Source organism: Myxine glutinosa, chromosome 13 (assembly GCF_964187855.1).
Source record: "Myxine glutinosa chromosome 13, kmMyxGlut1.1, whole genome shotgun sequence".
Taxonomy (NCBI): Eukaryota; Metazoa; Chordata; class Myxini; order Myxiniformes; family Myxinidae; genus Myxine; species Myxine glutinosa.
Window position 1 is genome coordinate 40110887 of NC_136273.1, and position 20471 is coordinate 40131357.

Consider the following 20471-nt stretch of genomic DNA (forward strand, 5'->3'; position numbering starts at 1 on the left):
GAAGAAGAAGAAGCAGAAGAACATGAGGGGAATGCAGAAAGAGGGGACATACAGTGGAATGATCCTCAACAGGGGGATACATAGAATGGGTGGGGTTGGAAGGACACGGGAATGTTGTAATGTTGTAGATGACGGGGTGGAGACTAACATGGAGGGGTTTGACACCGTTAAAGGACATGGAGGGGAATTGATTGTCATGAGCAGACATCCTCTGCAAACCGGGCTTCTCAACATTCCCAAGCTGGATATACGGAGACAGATATCATGGGAGGGGGAGAAAGAATGATTGTTGAAGGCATGGAGGAAAGTGGTACTGTAGATGTGGGAGGAGGGTTGACGGACCAAGCGTTTCGGAGTGAGACAGGTTTCCAAAATAATTATAGTGAAAGAAGAATAAAAGTAATGGATCGTATTGGATAAGATCACCATGTGGAGTGTTCCTGATAGAGAAATAAGGAAAGTAGCATTTTAACATGTGTTTTAAAGATTTTAAAGGAATAATTGTTTCACTCGATTAACATTCTGTTTGGAGATTGTGGTGAAATATGATGTAATGTCTCGAGCTTGAAGAAAAGGTTCCGTCGGAGGGCAGTCCTTGAGGGAGCTTATACAAGTCCGGACTGTCCGGCGCTCAATCTCGTGGCATTCTGTTACCTTAGTGCCAAGAGACTAACAGGATTAACAGTTACGCAATTGCTTGCTTGTTGGGGTCTTGGAGGAGATGTTTGTTTTGATTGCTTCCTTTGTAGTGCTAATGATTGTGCTTTATTTTGTGTTGTAGGATAAGCGGAGATATCGTTCAATAAAACCTCATTACTTGAAAGAGGTCTGAGTATTGATTTACAACAATTTATTGAACTATATCTCCACTCACCCGACAACACAAAATAAAGCACAATCATGAGCACTACAAAGGAAGCAATCAAAACAAACATCTCCTCCAAGACCCCCGCAAGCAAGCAATTGCGTACCTGTTAATCCCGTTAGTCTCTTGGCACTAAAGTAACAATGCAACAAGATCGAGCGCCGGATAGTCCGGACTTATATAAGCTCCTTCAAGGTCGGCCCTCCGACCAAACCTTCTCTTCAAGCTCGAGACATTACATCATATTTCACCACATTCTCCCTCCGTTAAAAATCAAGCGAGCAATAAAGCAATAAGCAGATAATAGAGCAACCTAACAAACAGCACAGGATTCTTACCAACCGAAACTATTAGGTGGCTGGCACAAACGGCCCGTACGGGTGCAATATATCCCTTCATGTCCAGATCCTTCACTGCCCGTGGCGGGAAGTTCAGCCCGTCCAGATATGTTTCTTTGCAGACTATCTGTTACCGTCCGGACTGGTGATCGACGTCACGGATGGCCCATCATTCCGACCCGATTGCCTACCTGGGTCTACATGGCGTCCACGTCTCTATGCCAAAGCACCAAAGGGATCTGTGTTGTAAATTTGGTGGCTAACTGGGTAATGTATACAGATGTTAAGCTGTTAGTATAACAGAATCTGTGCTCAGATGTGCTATTGGGCCATGATTTATTAAATCGGCACGGACGACTTGAAATGCAATTCGAGGGAGCTAATGCCAGGACCTTTTCGGGATGCTGTTTAGCGGAAATGGCGATCGATCCCCCTCCGCTTTTTCCGTGTCTAACTCCCGACTGCCATCCTATCACGGTAAAGTCCAGGCATTACTCACAGCCGGACGCTCAATTTATCGAGGGCGAAACTAGACGATTGCTACGGGAGGGAATTATCGAGGCCAGTATATCGTCTTGGAGAGCCCAAGTACTCGTGGTCACTAATCATAATCACCGGAAATGAATGGTGATTGACTACTCACAAACGATTAATCGTTATACTCAATTGCACGCTTACCCACTCCCCAAGATGGACGATATGGTACGGGAGGTGGCTACCTACCGGGTGTTCAGCACCTTGGATCTCCTAGCGTGTACCACCAGATACCTATCAGAGAAGCCGATCGGCCATATACCGCCTTTGAATCAGGTCAGCAGCTGTACCAATTTCGAAGAATTCCCTTTGGAGTCACGAACGGTGGGCCTGCTTCCAACGGGCCCTCGATGACATCATAGCCAAAGAGCAATTAAAGGATGTGTTTGTGTACGTTGACAATGTAACTGTCTGTGGCCGTGATCAGGCGGACCATAACGCAAATTTGTAGTGATTCTTGGCCGTGGTGCGAAAGTACAACCTGACCCTCAACGAAGATAAGTGTACGTATTCAGCCAAAACTATAGACCTGTTGGGGTACACGGTGACCGATGGAGAGATTAGGCCTGACGCAACCCGCTTTCAACCGTTGCTCGAGATGGCCCCTCCCCCTGACCTGGCTGCGCAGCGCATGGCGCTCGGTCTGTTCGCGCATTACTCAAAGTGGATCCCACAGTACTCAGAGAAGATCAGACCGCTGGTGGAATGTTAATTATTTTCCTTTTGACCTTGTCGGCGAAAACTGCTTTTCAACAACTCAAAACCGACATAGCAGGGGGCGGAGTGACCTCGATCAATGAAGCGGTACCTTTCATGATCTAGACGGATGCCAGCGACAGCGCGATTGCCACCACGCTGAACCAAGCGGGACGCCGCGGCGCGTTCTCCTCGAGAACTTTGTCTGATAGCGAATGGCGCCATTCGGCTATAGAAAAGGAGGCGTATGCAATTGTGGAAGCCGTCAGACGGTGGTGCCACTTCCTTCTTGGGAAACATTTTCAGTTGATTATGGACCAACAGTCAGTGGCTTTTATGTACAATGCCCGGCACTCTCAAAATATTAAGAATGACAAAACAGCTCGCTGGCGCATAGAATTGGCCGACCTCAGTTTCAATATCGTGCACAGACCTGGACGGGATAATGTGGCAGCTGATGCACTATCCAGACCCGTATGTGCTGGCATGACGTCAGAAGACTTACGGGGAATCCATGAATCATTGTGTCATCCGGGGGTCACAAGGTTGGCTCACTTCGTACGATTTAGGAATTTGCCCTTTTCCATCGAAGATGTCAGGCGAATATGTCGGTCGTGTCCAGTGTGTGCCGAGGTCAAGCCGAGATTCTTTAGACCTCCCATGGGGACTTTGATCCATGCAGGTCGACCCTGGGATAGACTCCATGTGGATTTTAAAGGGCCGTTACCGGGCCCTTGCCCGCGACGATACATTCTTACAATTGTCAACGAGTACTCACGATTCCCATTTGCATACCCCTGTGCTGATATGTCATCCACAACAGTCATACGCTGTCTTCAGCAACTGTTTCTCATGTTCGTCTATCCCGCTTATGTACACTCAGACTGGGGAACCGCGTTTCTATCTAGGGAAGTTAAGCAATACCTCCAGGAATGGTGAATAGCCTCCAGCCATACTACGGCGTATAACCCCCAAGGTAACGGCCAGGTGGAACGTTACAATGGGATCGTATGGCGAGTGGTGACGATAGCTTGAAGACGCGCGGTTTGCCTCTGCAATTGTGGGAGCGAGTGTTACCTGAGGCGTTGCATGCCATCCGAGCACTACTCTGTACTGCTATGAACGAAACCCCCCACAAGCGGTTATTTCACTACCAACAGCACAGTACGAGCAGGCAGCCTCTACCCTCGTGGCTATCTGAGCCAGGTCCCGCCCTACTGAAGCGAGCGGTCCGGCAGAGCAAGTACGAACAGCTGGTAGACCGCATACATATTTTAGAGGCCAACCCAAAATACGCTCATGTTAGATTGCACGACAGGCGAGAAACTACGGTGTCGATCCGACACCTTGCGCCCTGTGAAGAGATACTAAATGAGCTGGACACTAAAACTAATGGGGTCACAGTGTCCCCGACAGATTGAAGCCGCTTGATTCGCCTGTGTCTGCTAATGAGATGATCGGAGATGATACTTCGTTATCTGGGTCGCCAGTCCGAACGGTGACAGATAGTCCGCAAAGAAACCTATCTGGGATGGATGAACTTCCCACCACAGGCAGTGAAGGATCTGGACATGAAGGGATATATCGCACCCGTACGGGCCGTTTGTGCCAGCCACCTAATCGTTTCGGTTGGTAGGAATACTGTGCTGTTTGTTAGGTTGCTCTATTATCTTGTTATTGCTTTGTTGCTCGCTTGATTTTTAATGGAGGGAGAATGTGGTGAAATATGATGTAATGCCTCGAGCTTGAAGAGAAGGTTCGGTTGGAGGGCCGACCTTGAGGGAGCTTATATAAGTCTGGACTGTCCGGCGCTCGATCTCGTGACATCCTGTTACCTTAGTGCCAAGATGCTAACGAGATTAACAGGTACGTAATTGCTTGCTTGCGGAGAGGGGGGGGGGGGGGGTTATTGGAGGAGATGTTTGTTTTGATTACAAAGGAATCGGTGCTAATGATTGTGCTTTATTTTGTCTTGTAGGATAAGTGGAGATATAGTTCAATAAAACCTCATTACTTGAAAGAGGTCTGAGTATTGATTTACAACAGAGATATTGAGAGAAGGAGGAGATAACGAATGAAGTGCAGGGAGTAGCTGAGGATTAGGCCTGAGCTCCATGGACACAAATTGGACAATACAGCACAACAGTGTACGGGTTAACACGGAAAATTGGACAAAAACACAAACAGCAACACAGGGACAAAAATGCAACAGAAAGACAACAGATCTGGTCCAGAAAACCGAGCTTTGATGAAATGGAAGGAGCAATTGCCGATTTAACGTCCATGTGCTGAAGACCCCGATCCAGAATAATTTGCTTGTATTGTATGTGGATGTTAGGTCAGGGCGAGAATTTGAAATTTGTTCAGGATGCCAGTGATGACTCACCTCCTCTTCATTGAAAGACACCGTGGGATGTTTAATGCCCACCAACTAATGTCGGTAGACAGGAAGCAAGGAGTCAACACCCTTCCAAGGGACGGAACACATTGTGATGCAACACCTACCTGGCCTGTGAAGTTTTTTTTTTGCCCAGCTAACATTGTATGCCAACTGGTTGCTGGGCACAAATAAAGTCAAATGATTTATAGTCGAGTCAGGATTCAATCGCAGTCTAAACAGCTCGAAGGTAAGATCGCTACTTCTGCATCATCCTGTCTTACTGCCGTTTTCATTTGGAACAGGAACTAAAGTTGCTGTTGTTGCCTCCACCACTGAAGGAGGATGGAGGTTAAGTTTTCACCCCTGTCTGTCTCTCTGTGAACAGGATATGTCTAAAATTTGTGAACGGATTCAGACGAAATTTGGTGGAGGTTGGGTATTTTACGAGGATGGAATGATTCGATTTTGGTGAAGATCCGGATCTGGATCTGAGAATTGTTTAAGTGATTCTTCACCATTGAGAGATAGAGCAAAAAACGATACATAGAATGATATTTCAAAAAGTTATGGACAGAAAACAGATTATGACAAAACTAGGTGGATGGGTTGGTTAAGTGACAAGAAGAAGCTGATTAGCTTTTCGTGTGTGACAAGGACGAATGGTCCAGATCCAGATGTGGCCTATCAGTGGGATACAAAACGTAAACTTTTCAGCCTGGTGGAGCTATGCTCTTTAGCAAGTGCCGTTCTAGTATTGTATGCAGCCTATGGCTGCTGGCTGAATAATTTACCTGCAAGTGTGGCTGTGCTACTGATGCAGTGCATCTGACCCTTGTTACCAGTAAGCTGGTACTCATTTTGCAGACCTCGGGAAGATGACAGGCTGAGTCAGCCCACCTGGTGTTGTTTCAATGGCATGACAGGGGCTCAAACTCAAGACGCTAAGATCTTTAGCCAGCCACCTGAACCATTAACCCAACACCAGGCTAGGAACTAAAGTAATAAAGTGATGTCAATGATGTCCCTTGAATCAAGATTTAACATTACTGGAGGTTCTGCATGACCCTCGAGCTACTAACCGTGCACGATTCTACTTTATGGTGATCGAAGCCAAGTTTACTTATGAACAGCTATAGGGTACCGCATTCCCTTGCAATTTTGCTGTTTGTTTTTGCCACAGCCTCGTGTACAGTAGATCATTGAACATTTGCAGCTATTACTCACAGGTTACATAAAGTTCAAGTATTTATCATCAATATGCAAATAACTCCTGTTTCCTTTTCAGACTAAACAGGCTTTGGAAAGCCTGATCAATGAGCACCAGACCCTGCCAGGAAGCCTTCTGGTTGCCTTGTCGGAGCGCTTTCGGGCAAGGCCAAAGAGACACTGAGACTTCCACACTTTACAACTGCTTCACTGTCCAAACAAAATGACGACCATAACAGAACCCTTCAAGAAGCAGACTCGTGGATGGAGAGTTTTGCTTGTGGAGGATCAAGTGCTGTAATTGAAGCAAATGTTTGATCTTTTTGCAGCACCGAGCCATTAGCAAACACTGATTTTGATAAAAAGATTCCTCTTGTTAATGGTAGATATTTTAAAACTCTTGAAGCATTATTGTAGTGCATGATTGATTTAAAAAGTAATATGTGATGACCTCTTTGTGCGAAACTTGTTTTCGAGTCAAACATTGCGACTTGGCGCTGTAGATCAGCTTGGAAGTTCAAATCGGAGCTATGTAATTGACCTAATGTGAAAAGCTTCCTCTATTCTCATTACACCTGCACTTGTCAAATGTAATGTTTCCGTCTGTCAGTGTAACTTCCCTTGGATGCCGCTGCCTCCGCCGCCCATGCCACCACTGCCCCCATGTCACCCTTCTCAAGGGTAGGCTGGACCCCCACTTGAGACCGGTATCGCCGTGCTTCGATGTGGTTCTCAGTATGTGACGGCAGATGCACCAGCTTCGTATTGAACACCTTTTGCTAAGCCTTTACGAACACCATGTTGACACCTCATTGAACATGGATTTAAAATGTTGTTGAACATCATCATACTTTGCTTTGTGTGTTCTCCTGTTGACAAAATCAAAACGTGTATTTGTGTCAAGCATCTTTTTCAATTCCCTTTCTCCCCCCCCCCCCCCCCTCAAAAAGTGTGTGGCATGTCCACTGGGTGGCCTAAAAAGCCGCTTTACCCCCTGATAAATCTCACACCTCTCTCCTTCTCTTCCGCTCCGCCCTCCTCTGCCGTGGTATGTGGCAACATTGACTCAAGGGAATGATGGAGTGCATACAGCTACACGACTGATTTATTAGTGCAAGTACTACAAAATAAAACCTGTTTATTACAATAGTTAAAGAACGAATGCTTTACTGGGCAGGGATAAAGTGGCTCTCAGGCCACCCTGTAGATAAGAATACATCTGAAGTGCTCCATTTAATGACAGAGTTCAAGAAAAAAAGTTTGTACGACCTGTTTATATCCTTGCATGTATTCTAAGGCCTAATCGCTCTCATAGCAAGTCGAGTGGTACTGTCTTTTATCCTGGAATCGGACGCCAGATAGCTGAGGACTAGGCCTGAGTTGCATGGACACTAATTGGACAATACAGCACAACAACGTACGGTTCTACACGGAAAATTGCACAAAAACACAAACAGCAACACAGGGCGAATATGTAAGAGAAAGACACGACTGATCTGGTCCAGAAAACTTAGCTTTGATGAAGTGGAAGGTGCAACTGCCGATCTAAGACCCCCGAACCAGCCGACATGCAGCAGACCCCAAACGAGAAGCATTTGTTTGCGTTGTATGCATATATTGTCTGAGCAAGAATTTGTAATTTGTTCAGGGTGCCAGTGATAACTCAGCTCCTGTCACCTTCCGTGAACAAGGAATGAGTCAGTGGGCAGTACAGGTAAAGAAAAGTAGTGAAAACATGGTTGGGAAAGAAGTCAGTTGAGAGTTAATCGATCTGGAAACGAGGAGAATAGAGGAAGATTATAAACTATGTGGTAAATGTGCGATGTGGGCACTATTGTGGATAATGGAGACAGAGGGTAGTGCTTGGTGTTGGAAGTGTGGAGAAATCATACCCCTGGGGATTGTTACTGATGGGTTGAAGGAATGGATAACTACTTTACAGGAACGAATGGAGTGGGAACAATTTGTCGATAAAAGTTTGTGGAGGGGGGTTTATAGAGGAGATTGGCAGTGGTGAGGGTGGACCAAGTGCAGCAAGTGGTGAGGGCAGAGTGAGTGTAGGCAAGGGTGATGGTGCGGTGGAGATAGGTAGGAATGAGATTATTTGTTTGTATGCAGCACAAGGTTGCGGGGTACCATCGTTGTCTGAGGACCCAACTATGCCTCTGATGCAGTTCTCTCTGTAGGTTATGGCAGGAATTTGGAATTTGTTCAGGGTGCTGGCGATAGCTTGTCTACTCTTCACCTCAGACACCATGGGATATTTAACATCCACCAACGAATGTTGGTAGACGGGACGCCCAGTTTAATGTCCATCCGAGGGACGGCACACAAAACCCGAGTCATCGGGGCATTTATGGGGCAAAATCTCCCTCGCAAAGAGATGCTAACCCATGGGAGCAAAGGAACTGTTTTCAGAATTATTTTTCCTGTTAATACAACATTTCCTGGTAATACAATCGAGTGACAGCAGTGGATAAAACAATTACATGTACCGAATATTCTGTTGTGGATTGCGTCATTTGGAAAGTTCCTTATTGAGGAAAGGAAGAATGATGTTTTAGGCTAGAGGAGGGTGGAAAGAGGCTACAAATGAAAGATATAATGATCTTATGGTTAAAGGCCAAACAGCAAAAACTAATTCGAGGAAGGAAGAGTTTAAAATATTCCCTACCAACACCAGGAGATAAAAATATAATACCACTGGACCTGTAGCTTATCATGAGCCCTGACCTAATGTTGTAACCAAAATTTGGTAACATTCTCAATGGTGGGTCTGGGGAAGAAGATTTTTGAAGGAATTTACTAAGTCCGCCATTTTGACACACTTTCAGTCATGTGACCGGAATGAGCTTGACAATCCCCGTTACCAGTCAGGAACGGAACCTTGCTGCAAAATTTCAGCCGGATAGGCCCAGCGGTTTAGCCAGAAAAGTCAAAATATGTGACGGATGGACCACATCCAGCTCGTGCCAACCTCAAATTCTCACTTGTTTTGATATGCTCATCATTGTGTAAATCTGGAATTTGGCACCATCGTGGGTTATTTCTTTTCATGGTACACAAGTGCGTGTGCCTCCCTACTTGTTGGTCTTTTGAGCGCCTGGTTTGTTGGTCCCCTCCCATATACATTTTAATAAGCCCTTCATTTATAAGAAGCACCTTGTTGCCTCCGCATTTGACTCGCCACCAGTTTTGGCTTGGATTGAACGATCCTTGGGAGATTGTAAACTTGTAATTAAAAGAACGCAGTAAATTCAGATAACAACTTCTCATTTTGCAAGTGTCATTTGCAAATTTAGAAAGCAGACTCTCATCCCCACCATCCAAATCATTGATGTAATTTATGAACAACTGAAGAGTTCATAGAACACGATGCCCCGCACAATGTTCTATACAGGAGGGCCTTGCTTTTTGCAGGAGATGCGTTCATAAACATCCTTGTGACCCGCAAACCCTCAAACTTAGTTAGTAATGGGGAAAATAAGGTTAGGGACTTCAACTTTAAAATTTGTCCAAACTGTACCCTTAATAAAACATGTTTGTGCATTTTTTGTGCTATTTATTTTCATGAATAAAAGGGTTATTAAGACGAAACTTACTTTTATTAATGATATTGATGATAAACTTGATCCAATAATGCAATGGCGATGCTGATGATGACGACGATAAATAAGAGTTGATGGAGATGATGTTGGAGGGTTTGAAGAGGTTATTGTGTTGACGGCCCATGGTAATTAGGTAAATAAATATAGCAAATAGTCCACCAATCCGCGATTATTCGAGCGCATTGACCGCAATCCTCAAGCCTTGCCTCAATAAATTAATCGCGATATAACAAATCCACAAATGGGAAACCCACGAACGGAAAAGTCCTTCCAGTAGTTCAATTTTAATAAATAAATAAAAAAACTAGAACGGTACTCAGTAGAGAGCATACCCCGCCTGGTTGGCCATATCACGCGATGGTGAAGAATCGCTTAAAAATTCTACTAGCCGGATCCAGATCTTTTTTTTCTTTTTTTTTTGTATACTGAATCGAGGCTCGTGAAAGAGCTAACATTTACTTCACAAACAAATCAACCAGACAAACAAAATATATAAAAAGAGGGAGCGGCAGACAAGATGGGGAGAGAAGGGGAAGCACACAAACACAACATTTGAGAGCAGGGAGATGTGTGGAAGGGAGAGGGCTTGGGGGGAGGAGGCGTGGGAAGGGGGGGGGGGGAGGGAGAAGTATAAAACACAAGGACACCAAGGACTTCCAGGACAGAAGTTGGTATTTCAAAAAAGTGGAATTGGGGTGAAATTAGCGGGGGTAGAAAAGTTCAAGGTTTTGGATGGGGGAAGATAAGAGATGGTGGTGAACAGCTGTTTTAAAGACCTGGAGGGTGGAGTGGGATTGAAGAGAGAGGGAGTTTGTTCCAGAGGCGGGAGAAAAGAGGAATGAAGGTGAGCAGAGAGTCTTGATTTTGGCAGTTTGACCATAAGAGGGTTGCAGGCAGATCTTGTGCGACCTGTAGGAATATTTGCGGGACAGAGCCCAGAGAGAGCTGGGGGGGGCAAGGCCAGAGAGGAGTCGGTAGAAGACGGAAAGACCACCAACCTGCCTGTGGTGAGTGAGTGAGAGGCCCTTGGAGTTAGCTTCATCGCGGGAGATTCCAATGATTCTGAATGCTTTGGTTTCAACAGCGTGAAGACGAGCTAGGTGTGAGACAGGAGCACCAGCCCAGAGGGGAGAGCAGTATTCCATTGAGCTGTGGATGAAAGCCTTGTATGTGGTGAGGAGCTCAGGTGTGCCAAGGAAGGACTTCGCACGACGGAGGATGCCCAGTCGGCGACTGGCTTTGGAGGCCAGATTTGAAATGTGGTTTTCCCAGGAAAGATCATGGCAGATAGTGAGACCCAAAAGCTTGAGTGACAGAACTTCTTGGAGAGGATTATTCAGAAAGTGGATGGGAGGGTTGTCCAGTCGGTCTTTTCGGAGAGACATCGTAAGAGTGTGAGATTTGTCAGGATTGAAAGACATGTTCCACTTGTTTGCCCAGTCTGTGATTTTGTCCAGGTCTGCAGAGAGTGAGGAGGCTGCAGACTGCCGATCTGAGGGATGACGAATGGAGCGACAGAGAGTAGATTCATCAGCAAAGAGATACAGAGGATTTTCAAGAGAGTCAGAGAGATAATTGATGAAGACCAGAAAAAGCACAGGGCCCAGAACACTGCCTTGTGGAACTCCAGCCTGAACAGGAAGAGGAGATGAGAGAAACCCATTCAGGGCCACATGTTGACTATGACTAGAGAGGAAGTCCGCCAGCCATGCGTGGAGATTTCCATTGATACCAAAAGAGGAGAGTTTGGTGAGCAGAGCGGGGTGCCAGACTGTATCGAAGGCACGTGATATGTCAAGGGAGACTGCTCTAATTTCCTGTTTGGCATTGAGGACCTCCATCCATTGTTGAGAAAGCAGAAGCAGCATGTCCAGAGTAGAGTGTCCAGGTCTGAAACCAAATTGATGATAAGAGATCAAGCCATTGGAGAAGAGGAAAGATTTCATATCTGAAGCAATGATGGATTCCATGACTTTGCTGATAATTGGGAGAAGGCTGATTGGTCTGTAGTTGCTGGGATCTGTTTTTGCACCTTTTTTGTGCAAAGCGGTGATGTTGGCAGATTTCCAAGCAGATTGAAGATGACCTTGAGCAAAAGAGAGGGTGAAGAGAACAGAGAGAGGGAGTGAAAGAGCGGAAGAACAGGATTTTAGGACCCGTGCGCTGATGCCGTCAGGTCCAGTTGCAGAATCCGAGTCGAGGGTTGACAGAAACTTTTCCACCTTGTCAGGAGGAAAGGACACAGAGTCCAGGAGCAGCTGGGTATGACTGGGTACGGTGGGTACAGAGAGGGATGGGTTTGGGACACAAGATTTAGAGGCAAACACAGAGTTGAGGCATTCAGCTTTTTCACGTGCGGAGTCAGCCGTGTGGCCATTTGAGGTGAGGGAGGGGATGGAGGGGGAACAAACACCAGAAACAGATTTGACCAGACGCCACCAGGATGTGGAAGATGGAAACAGATAAGAGAGTTCGGTCCTGAGAACAGAGAGATATTGTTTCCTGGCTCTCCTGAGGGTGGACACACACTTGTTTCGGGCTTTGTGAATGGAAATGAGATTTCCTTCCGTTGGATTTGCTTTCCAGGAGACGAAAGCAAGTTGTTTCTGGGCAATAGCCTCACCACAAGATTCCGTGTACCATGGACGGGAGGAAGGGTATGACAACTGAAGACGAGAGGGGATAAATCTGTGCATGAGAGAGAGCAATTTACTTTGGAAGAATTCCCAGGATGAGTTGATGTCAGAGGCGGTAGAGATGGGAGACCAGTCCAGATGATTGATGGCTGCTTGAAGACTGTGCCAGTTGGCCTGAGTGAAATGCCAGACTCGTCGATGCTGAGGAGGCTCTCTGAGAATGGTCAGAGAGATGTCCACTTTAACAAGCACATGATCAGAAGAGCCGATTGGAGCAGAAGAAGAGCAGCAGACATTTTCAGGGAAGTTAGTCATAACCAAGTCCAGAAGAGAAGATGCTCCGTTGACTGAAATCCGGGTCGGGAAATTGACAGATTGTGTCAGTCCCAGTGAGTCACAGAAGTCCTTTGCTGAAGAGCCATGGCTGGTGAGAGTGGTACCCACACCCAGCCAACTGGCATGGTGACAGTTGAAATCACCACATATGAGGAAGAGAGAGTTGGGATGGGTAGATAGAAGTTGGTCCATATTCTCAGACAGCGAGATGTAGATGGAGTCATCACTGTTTGGTGGACGGTACAACACACATATGAACAAAAGGTGGGAGCGAAGGGGAAGCCGTAGCCAAAGGTATTCCTGGGGGTGAGGTGGAGAGAGGGCAGTGCAGGGCGAGTGAGGAAGAGAGTTTTTTTATAAAGATAGCAACCCCACCTCCAGGACGAGGCTCAGGTCTATCATACCGGAGGAGGGAGTAACCTGGGAGAGATACCAAGGAATCAGAGACATCATGAAGGAGGAAAGTTTCTGTTAAGCAGATCACGTCTGGTTTGTCAGAAGCAACCTGTATGGACAGATCAGACAAGTTTGAGCGAAGGCCCCGGATGTTTGAGGTCCATACTGTTAAGGAAAAGGAAGGGGGCGCATCGGATACAGAACAGGGGGGGGGGTGCAGTAGGGTAAGATGTGGAAGAGGAGGAAGAGGTAGGGAGAGCTGTTGAAGGTGCGTCAGAGATTACAGAATAGCTTGGAGAAAGGGAAGAATGGGGCGGACAAAAGGTTTGATGGTGATTGGGAGAGGGTCAGTGAGGTGTTATTTGACGAGGGGGAAGAGCGAGGCAGAAGGTTGAGGGAGATGAAGGTGAAAGTTGGAAGGGGGAAGAAGCGGGGAGGACGCTTTGAGGAGGAGGGGTGAGAGGGGAGTCTAGGAGGGGAGGAGTGAGGGAGAGTCTCGGAGGGGAGGGGTGTGGGGGGAGATTTGAAAGGAATGGGTGATTGGGAAGATTTGGAGGGATGGGGCAAGGGGGAAGATTTGAAAGAGATGGGGATGATTTGGAGGGGAGGGGCAAGGGGGTAGATTTAGAGGGGAGGGGTGATGGGGAAGTTTTGGAGGGGAGGGGTGATGGGGAAGTTTTGGAGGGAAGGGGTGATGGGGAAGATTTGGAGGGGAGGGGCAAGGGGGAAGATTTGAAAGGGATGGGTGATGGGGAAGATTTGGAGGGGAGGGGCAAGGGGGAAAATTTGAAAGAGATGGGTGATGGGGAAGATTTGGAGGGGAGGGGCAAAGGGGTAGATTTGGAGGGGAGGGGTGATGGGGGAGTTTTGAAGGGGAGGGGTGATGGGGAAGATTTGGAGTGAAGGGGTGATGGGGAAGTTTTGGAGGGAAGGGGTGATGGGGAAGATTTAGAGGGGAAGGGTGATGGGGAAGATTTGGAGGGGAGGGGTGAGATTGGATTTTGAAAAGTGTACGATTAATGGGAAACGAACATTTATTGCAAAATGAGTTTCTTGAGACATTCGAGTCAAAAAGACGTTTGAGGACGCTGGAGGGAGGATGGAGTGCTGGAGAGTTTAGGGAATGAATGAAAGATGCACTATAAGAGTTGGAATTTTTTTTTGGAATGATTAGATTTGGTGAGCAAGTCGAAAGCATCCTTTTATCGAAGAAGAAGAAAATGGTGTTATAAAATATGACAGAATACAGGTCTTCAGGGGACAGATTAGACATTTTTTAACAACGTGATCATGTGATCACAAACAACGTGGTCGAAGAACGAATGAACAAATAAGAACGAATAAACGAATAAGAACAGAAGGAAATATTTTTAGGTTTTTTTTTTTTTTTTGAGGAGATTTTAAAACAAGGAAGTATTATGGGGTGAAAAGACCGGGCCAGAAAGTAATTGCAGCACGATCGGAGAACCGCTGAGACAAAAACAAAGCCTCAAGCCAAGGTCGGACACGGTAGCCTAGTACTACACTTAGGCCTCAGAATACGCGATACGAAAGACCGACGATTCTGTACACAGGTATGAAAAACCAACACCAAGAATACTATTAAAGACACCGCAATAGGTACATACACCGAGAGAAAGATACAGTTTCGATAAAAACACAATTGTGAAAAGTTACTTAACTTCAAAAGCGAGCGCGCATGGACAGCTTTGAAGAGACGAGACCTCCAATCTTGCGCATGCGCAGATGCCAACCTCATCTTCACCAAAATCGAATCGATTCTTCCTTGTCACACACACAATCTGTCCACCACGTTTCATCCAATTCTGTCCATAACCTTTTGAGATATCCTGCTATGTATCGTTTTTGGCCCAATCTCCCAATGGTGAAGAATCACTTAAAAATTAAATAATTCTCATATCCGAATCCATATTTAGATCTTCACCAAAATTGAATCAAATTGTCATTGTCAGACACCCAACCGGTATACGAAGTTTCGTCCAAATCCGTCCACAACTTTTTGAGATATCCTGCTATGTATCGTTTTTGTCCCTATCTCCCAATGGTGAAGAATCACTTAAAAAACTGACCTCGTGCATATGTGCTAACCTCATGCTCATGTACAATCCTCGTGCACATGTGCTAACCTCCTGCGTATGTGCCCACCTCATGCCCATGTACCATCCTCGTGCACATGTGCTAACTTCATGCATATGTGCCAACCTCATGCTCATGTACCATTGTACCATCCTCGTACACATGTGCTAACCTCGTGCGTATGTGCCAACCTCATGCTCATGTACCATCCTTGTGCACATGTGCTAACCTCATGCGTATGTGCCAACCTCATGCTCATGTACCATCCTTGTGCACATGTGCTAACCTCATGCGTATGTGCCAACCTCATGCTCATGTACCATCCTCATGCACATGTGCTAACCTCGTGCGTATGTGCTGTTGTGGAACTAATTAATTTAGCCGTGAATGATAGAGAGACTCAAAAGTTAATGTCCAAACTTGTTCTGAAGACAATCGACTGATTTTTAATGAAACGTGGGAGATCTCAATTCACTTTTACAAATATATTACAAATCACAGAAAACGAGTTTTAAGAAACACACAATTACACATACAAGAACAGAGTCTCAGTACTCAACATTCAATACAGGCAAAACTAGATTGAGAATCTCAACAACTTTGCTGTTACACGGCTATTTATGGTTGTAGATGAAAGTGTGAGGGGTCAGGAGAGGGTCAAAAGGGAGGAGGGAAAAATAGATTTGGGGCCGAAGGAAAGATAACATTTCAGCATAACAGTCATTCGTGATCTCGCCATCCGTTGGATTCATTCATGGTGCTGCAGCCTCCTCCAGGTCGCTATCTCTGTATCTTTTCGGCCAGGAGTGTAAAGTCAAACAGATTCTGGCTGTTTTGCAATATAAACAAAGCTCGCTGCTTCTTTAAGATAATGATATGTTAGCATGACAGAGTGAATGATCGTTTTTTAAAGGCCAATTTCCCCGCTACAGTGGGGGTTAGCCTTGCGGGTCTCATGACAATCATGGTTCCCTGTTTGAGGCAATGTTTTTATGGCCGGATGCCCTTCCTGACGCCAACCCTTAATCGCTTCTTATGATGTGCAGGGATACAGTGTACCTATTCTAAACTGGGGTACACACCGGGATCATTCATCCCAGCAAGCTGGTACTCAATTTGCCGACCTCGGAAGGATGACAGGCTGGGTCAACCCCCCTGGCGTTAATTCAGTGATCGACTGGGATTCAAACCCAGGACCTTAGGATCCCAAGCCGGCACCCTAACCGCTAAGCCAACACCAACACCAGTTAGCGTGACAGAGGACATCTGTTTTTGTCCCAATCTCCCACCTGGAGAAAAGAGGAGTACAAGAGCTCAGATTCAGAGGGTTACAAGTTATTGTTACAAGATTCAGTTCTATATTTTAAAACTTCAATATATAAGTTTACGTTTTAAATCCTTTTCAAAGGTAACATAAATCCTATGAATATTTAATTAAAGAACTTCAAACTGGTCGATATGCTGATAAGTCAATCTTAGACGAGCAGGCTCTGATTAATATATTGTTGCGGATCCTGGGTTTGTCGAAGTACTAAGGGGAGTTTATTACCCCACTCCCCCTCAAAGTCTGGGTCCACTGAGGCCGCCGACCGCGACTAAGCTCGTGATCGATGGATTGCAAAGCAATTCCAATCGCCAATCTCCCAGCCACGCGCCGAAGAATTTGCTGGTCAAATAATCCCAAATACCTTCAAGACACGCGACCGAAGAAACCGGGGATCGAACCCACACTTTATTGCGTACCCAGCGGATTTACATGGTGTGGAAAGCGGCGTTACCTGACGTGATTTACGGACCTGATTCAAGCCAAATTCGGTCTTGGATGATGCTAGGCCAATGGCGAAAAGACGTACCTGAACAGGTTTGAAAGTAACAACAAAATGTACAGCCTTTTATTTGTAAGGCAACAGAAAGAGACGAAGATGCAGCCTTATTAATTCCTTACCTATAATAAACCCCACAGGCACCTTCACACACTCATACACAGGGAATGACACACCGGTTATTCTCGTACCGATGGTGGTTTGCAGGGACTGACTCGAGGGTGGCCACTTGGTGTGCGGAGTGCGCAGTGCGCAGTTGATCCTCAATCCAAACGTGCAGCCTGGATGAGGTAAGGTCCGAAGGACGAACCGCCGCCTCAAAGTCAGCACGAACAACGAACTTCAACGCAGGTCAGACGAGCTTCACCGCAGGTCGGACGACCAGCTTCAAGATGGGTCACGGGAGGGACCAACACTTGCAGATCAGCCGGATCAGAGTGAGGGATCGGTGAAAAGCAATGGTTCAACACTTGCAGGTCGAATCAGAGAGGGGCGTCGTCGAAGACAGAGCAAGAGGGTCGGCGAAGCAAGAGCAAGAGGGTCGGCGAAGCAAAAAGCAAGAGGGTCGATGAAGCAAAAAGCAAGAGGGTGAAAATGCGATGGGCGGGGTTTTTTACCAGACCCGAAAAGCTTCCAGAATGTTCCACAGCCTCCCATTGGCTGAGGTTGGTCACGTGCTGGCATTCAATCCCTCCTCCCCCTATGAAGGTTTCAGTCCTCCTTCCTTCTTTTATTCGGGGAGGTTTCACAACCCATTGGTCGCTTTCTGGTGATGTGTCCCTGCCCCTCATTGGTCACGTGGGCTTCGCTTTTGGCCACGCCCTCCTTTACTTCAAAATGTCCCCTCCACCAGACGGTGGTTTGAAATCCTGCCTAAATCAACGCATATTGGTCTCGATTATTACACAATGGAAAGGGGCTAATCTTTACATTCAATAAGAAATAACTAACTACTGCAGGCTACATGTTGTCATGCAATTAACTATAGGGGGTTTGCCTAAAGAACAGAGTCTCAGTACTCAACATTCAATACAGGCAAAACTAGCTTGAGAATCTCAACAACTTTGCTGTTACATGGCTATTTATGGTTGCAGATGAAAGCGTGAAGGGTCAGGCGAGGGTCAAAAGGGAGGAGAGAAAAATAGATTTGGGGCCGAAGGAAAGATAACATTTCAGCATAACAGTCATTTGTGATCTCGCCATCCGTTGGATTCATTCATGGTGCTGCAGCCTCCTCCAGGTCGCTATCTCTGTATCTTTTCGGCCATTAGTGTAAAGTCAAACAGAGATTCTAGCTGTTTTGCAATATAAACAAAGCTCGCTGCTTCTTTAAGATAACGATATGCTAGCATGACGGAGGACATCCGTTTTTGTCCCAATGTCCCACCTGGAGAAAAGAGGAGTATAAGAGTTCAGATTCAGAGGGTTACAAGTTATTGTTACAAGATTCAGTTCTATAGTTTAAATCTTCAACAAATAAGTTTAAGTTTTAAATTCTTTTCCAAGGTAACATGAAATCCTATGAATATTTAATTAAAGATCTTCAAGCTGGTCGATGTGCCGATAAGTCAATCTTAGATGAGCAGGCTCTGATTAATATATGCATTATAATATATGCGATGCTGATTAATATATGCATTAATTAAGCAAGCAATTAAACAATTAAGACTTAAGTGTTTGCAACAACAGGTCGAGGCTCCAGGAAATCCACTCAATTTACACAAATTATGTACGCAATTAATTTTCTCCCATAATTTCTCCCCTTTGCTCATTATCCATAACCATAATATAGAAGTGTTCAAATCTATTGTTTGAGCCACAGTTTGACTCCATTTCGAGGAACAATCGTTTAGAGTTTTTTTAACCTGCTTCCACAAATAATTCCTGTTCTTCTAATTCGGTCTTCAGGTTAAATTTTTTCAAATTCACCTGAGGATCGCTGGCCAAATAGTTCTCCATGGATATACCTTCTCGTATTCCGGGAAGGTCTTTGAACAGGTGAATAAAGGTCTCCAACGGAGGCCACTTTGCTGAGCCCATCGTCTGGCAGTATCCCCTTATTAGTGGTAGCAGTGTGTCCAATGGTTATTTTGGCTTCCATGTCAGGAACCATTTAAATAGTGGAGGGAAGTGTGAGAGTGTAACGCCAAATGGAATCAATACAGATCAATCATGCACATCTCCCAAAAGTCTCCTTGCGTTTTGGAGGTTTTGGGGATGTACATAGGTGTGAAGAATTTAGCAGTGAAGCATTTAGTAACTGGCACTGGTGTGCATTTGATAATGCACAATACAATCAAAATTACAAATAGAATGGTGAAAATGAATTTCATAATAGACGCACCTCAGCCTCCAAAAGTTTTTCCTCTAATTTTCGCGACTTCGAGGTCGAAAATAGCAAACTAATCCTTTTATTTGCTGTGGAATATGTAAGTAAGGGGGCATCTTTCCAGTATCCTTTTTGGGGTTAAAACTATCCTCAAATTCATTACATTTATACCCTCTTTTCCCAACCTTGTATACCTGGCATCACTTTCTCCTTAGATGACACTGCTGTTCACATCCTTGGGAAACGACTACATAATGCATCCCAACCAAAAGGAACTACCTCCAATGGTATTCCATTCTCACTAGAATGTCGCATCTGTGTACATATCCAATAATTACTCTCATTTGCTATACAAGGCATTGTGGCCACCATGCACATCTATCAATGACACCGAAACATTTAAATACCGTCAGGCACGCACAACCTCCAGATAAGCAGGTGTGCAGCAGGTACGAACATTAAACAGGTTATTCACTTACTTTCAGCCATGTTTATCCAGGCTCTTGACTCTGATGATGTACCTGGACCAAGTCGCGCGTCTCAGAGCTGCCGGAGGCGGTTGAGATGGTTGAATGTACACAAATCAAGTCTACTCTTTTTTCCCCCGAGAGCGACGATAGAACACGCACGAGCTATTTGGAAATACGTTGAACGGTTCGAACTTCGAATTCGAAATGCGGAAATGACTTTTATGTTTCAGCCAATAAGCGTGTGACACAGATTGCACGTCCAATCAGGCAGGACATCCGTGGTCAGTTCCGAAGTTTGCCAATTAGATGTAAGCACGTTGAGTTCATTATATAAACCAGTTAATTCCTCTATCTCCATCTGAACCAAAACTTATTTATTCAATACCAAAAATATTTATAATTAATTGTGTGTAAATATACAGACGGTTCTTTCAACCCGATAATCTCATTGATTCTTATTAAACAGAAAAATGAATAAATAATCTGAAGAATCATAAATTAAAATTGATTTTATTGTTTGGATGCGTTATTGGTACTCAGGCAAAGTGTCGGGCAGCCTCGATAGACCCCGCCACGCCCCGCCCCCATTTTCTTGACGGCTGTTCCACTGATCTCTATACTAATCTATACTAACTAGGGCATGCCCGTACTATATATATATCTAAAATTATATCCCCCCCCCCTCTATTTACATGAAATGGTTTGGTCCAAAGCGAACGGCTTGCGAGTACGGTGACAATCCCCCCCCCCCCCCTCT

General features: G+C 45.5%; 1 protein-coding gene across 2 annotated transcripts in view; it reads left to right on the top strand.

Moving 5' to 3' along the window:
- Window positions 1-7168, top strand: part of LOC137438861 (DGAT1/2-independent enzyme synthesizing storage lipids) — an 82280-nt gene extending 75112 nt beyond the window's left edge. For both annotated transcript variants that reach the window (XM_078767356.1, XM_078767357.1), the window contains exon 8: window positions 6099-7168. In XM_078767356.1, coding sequence (XP_078623482.1) covers window positions 6099-6203 — 105 coding nt within the window. In that variant the 3' untranslated portion in view covers window positions 6204-7168. The remainder of the gene's footprint in view (window positions 1-6098) is intronic.
- Window positions 7169-20471: the final 13303 nt, after the last annotated feature.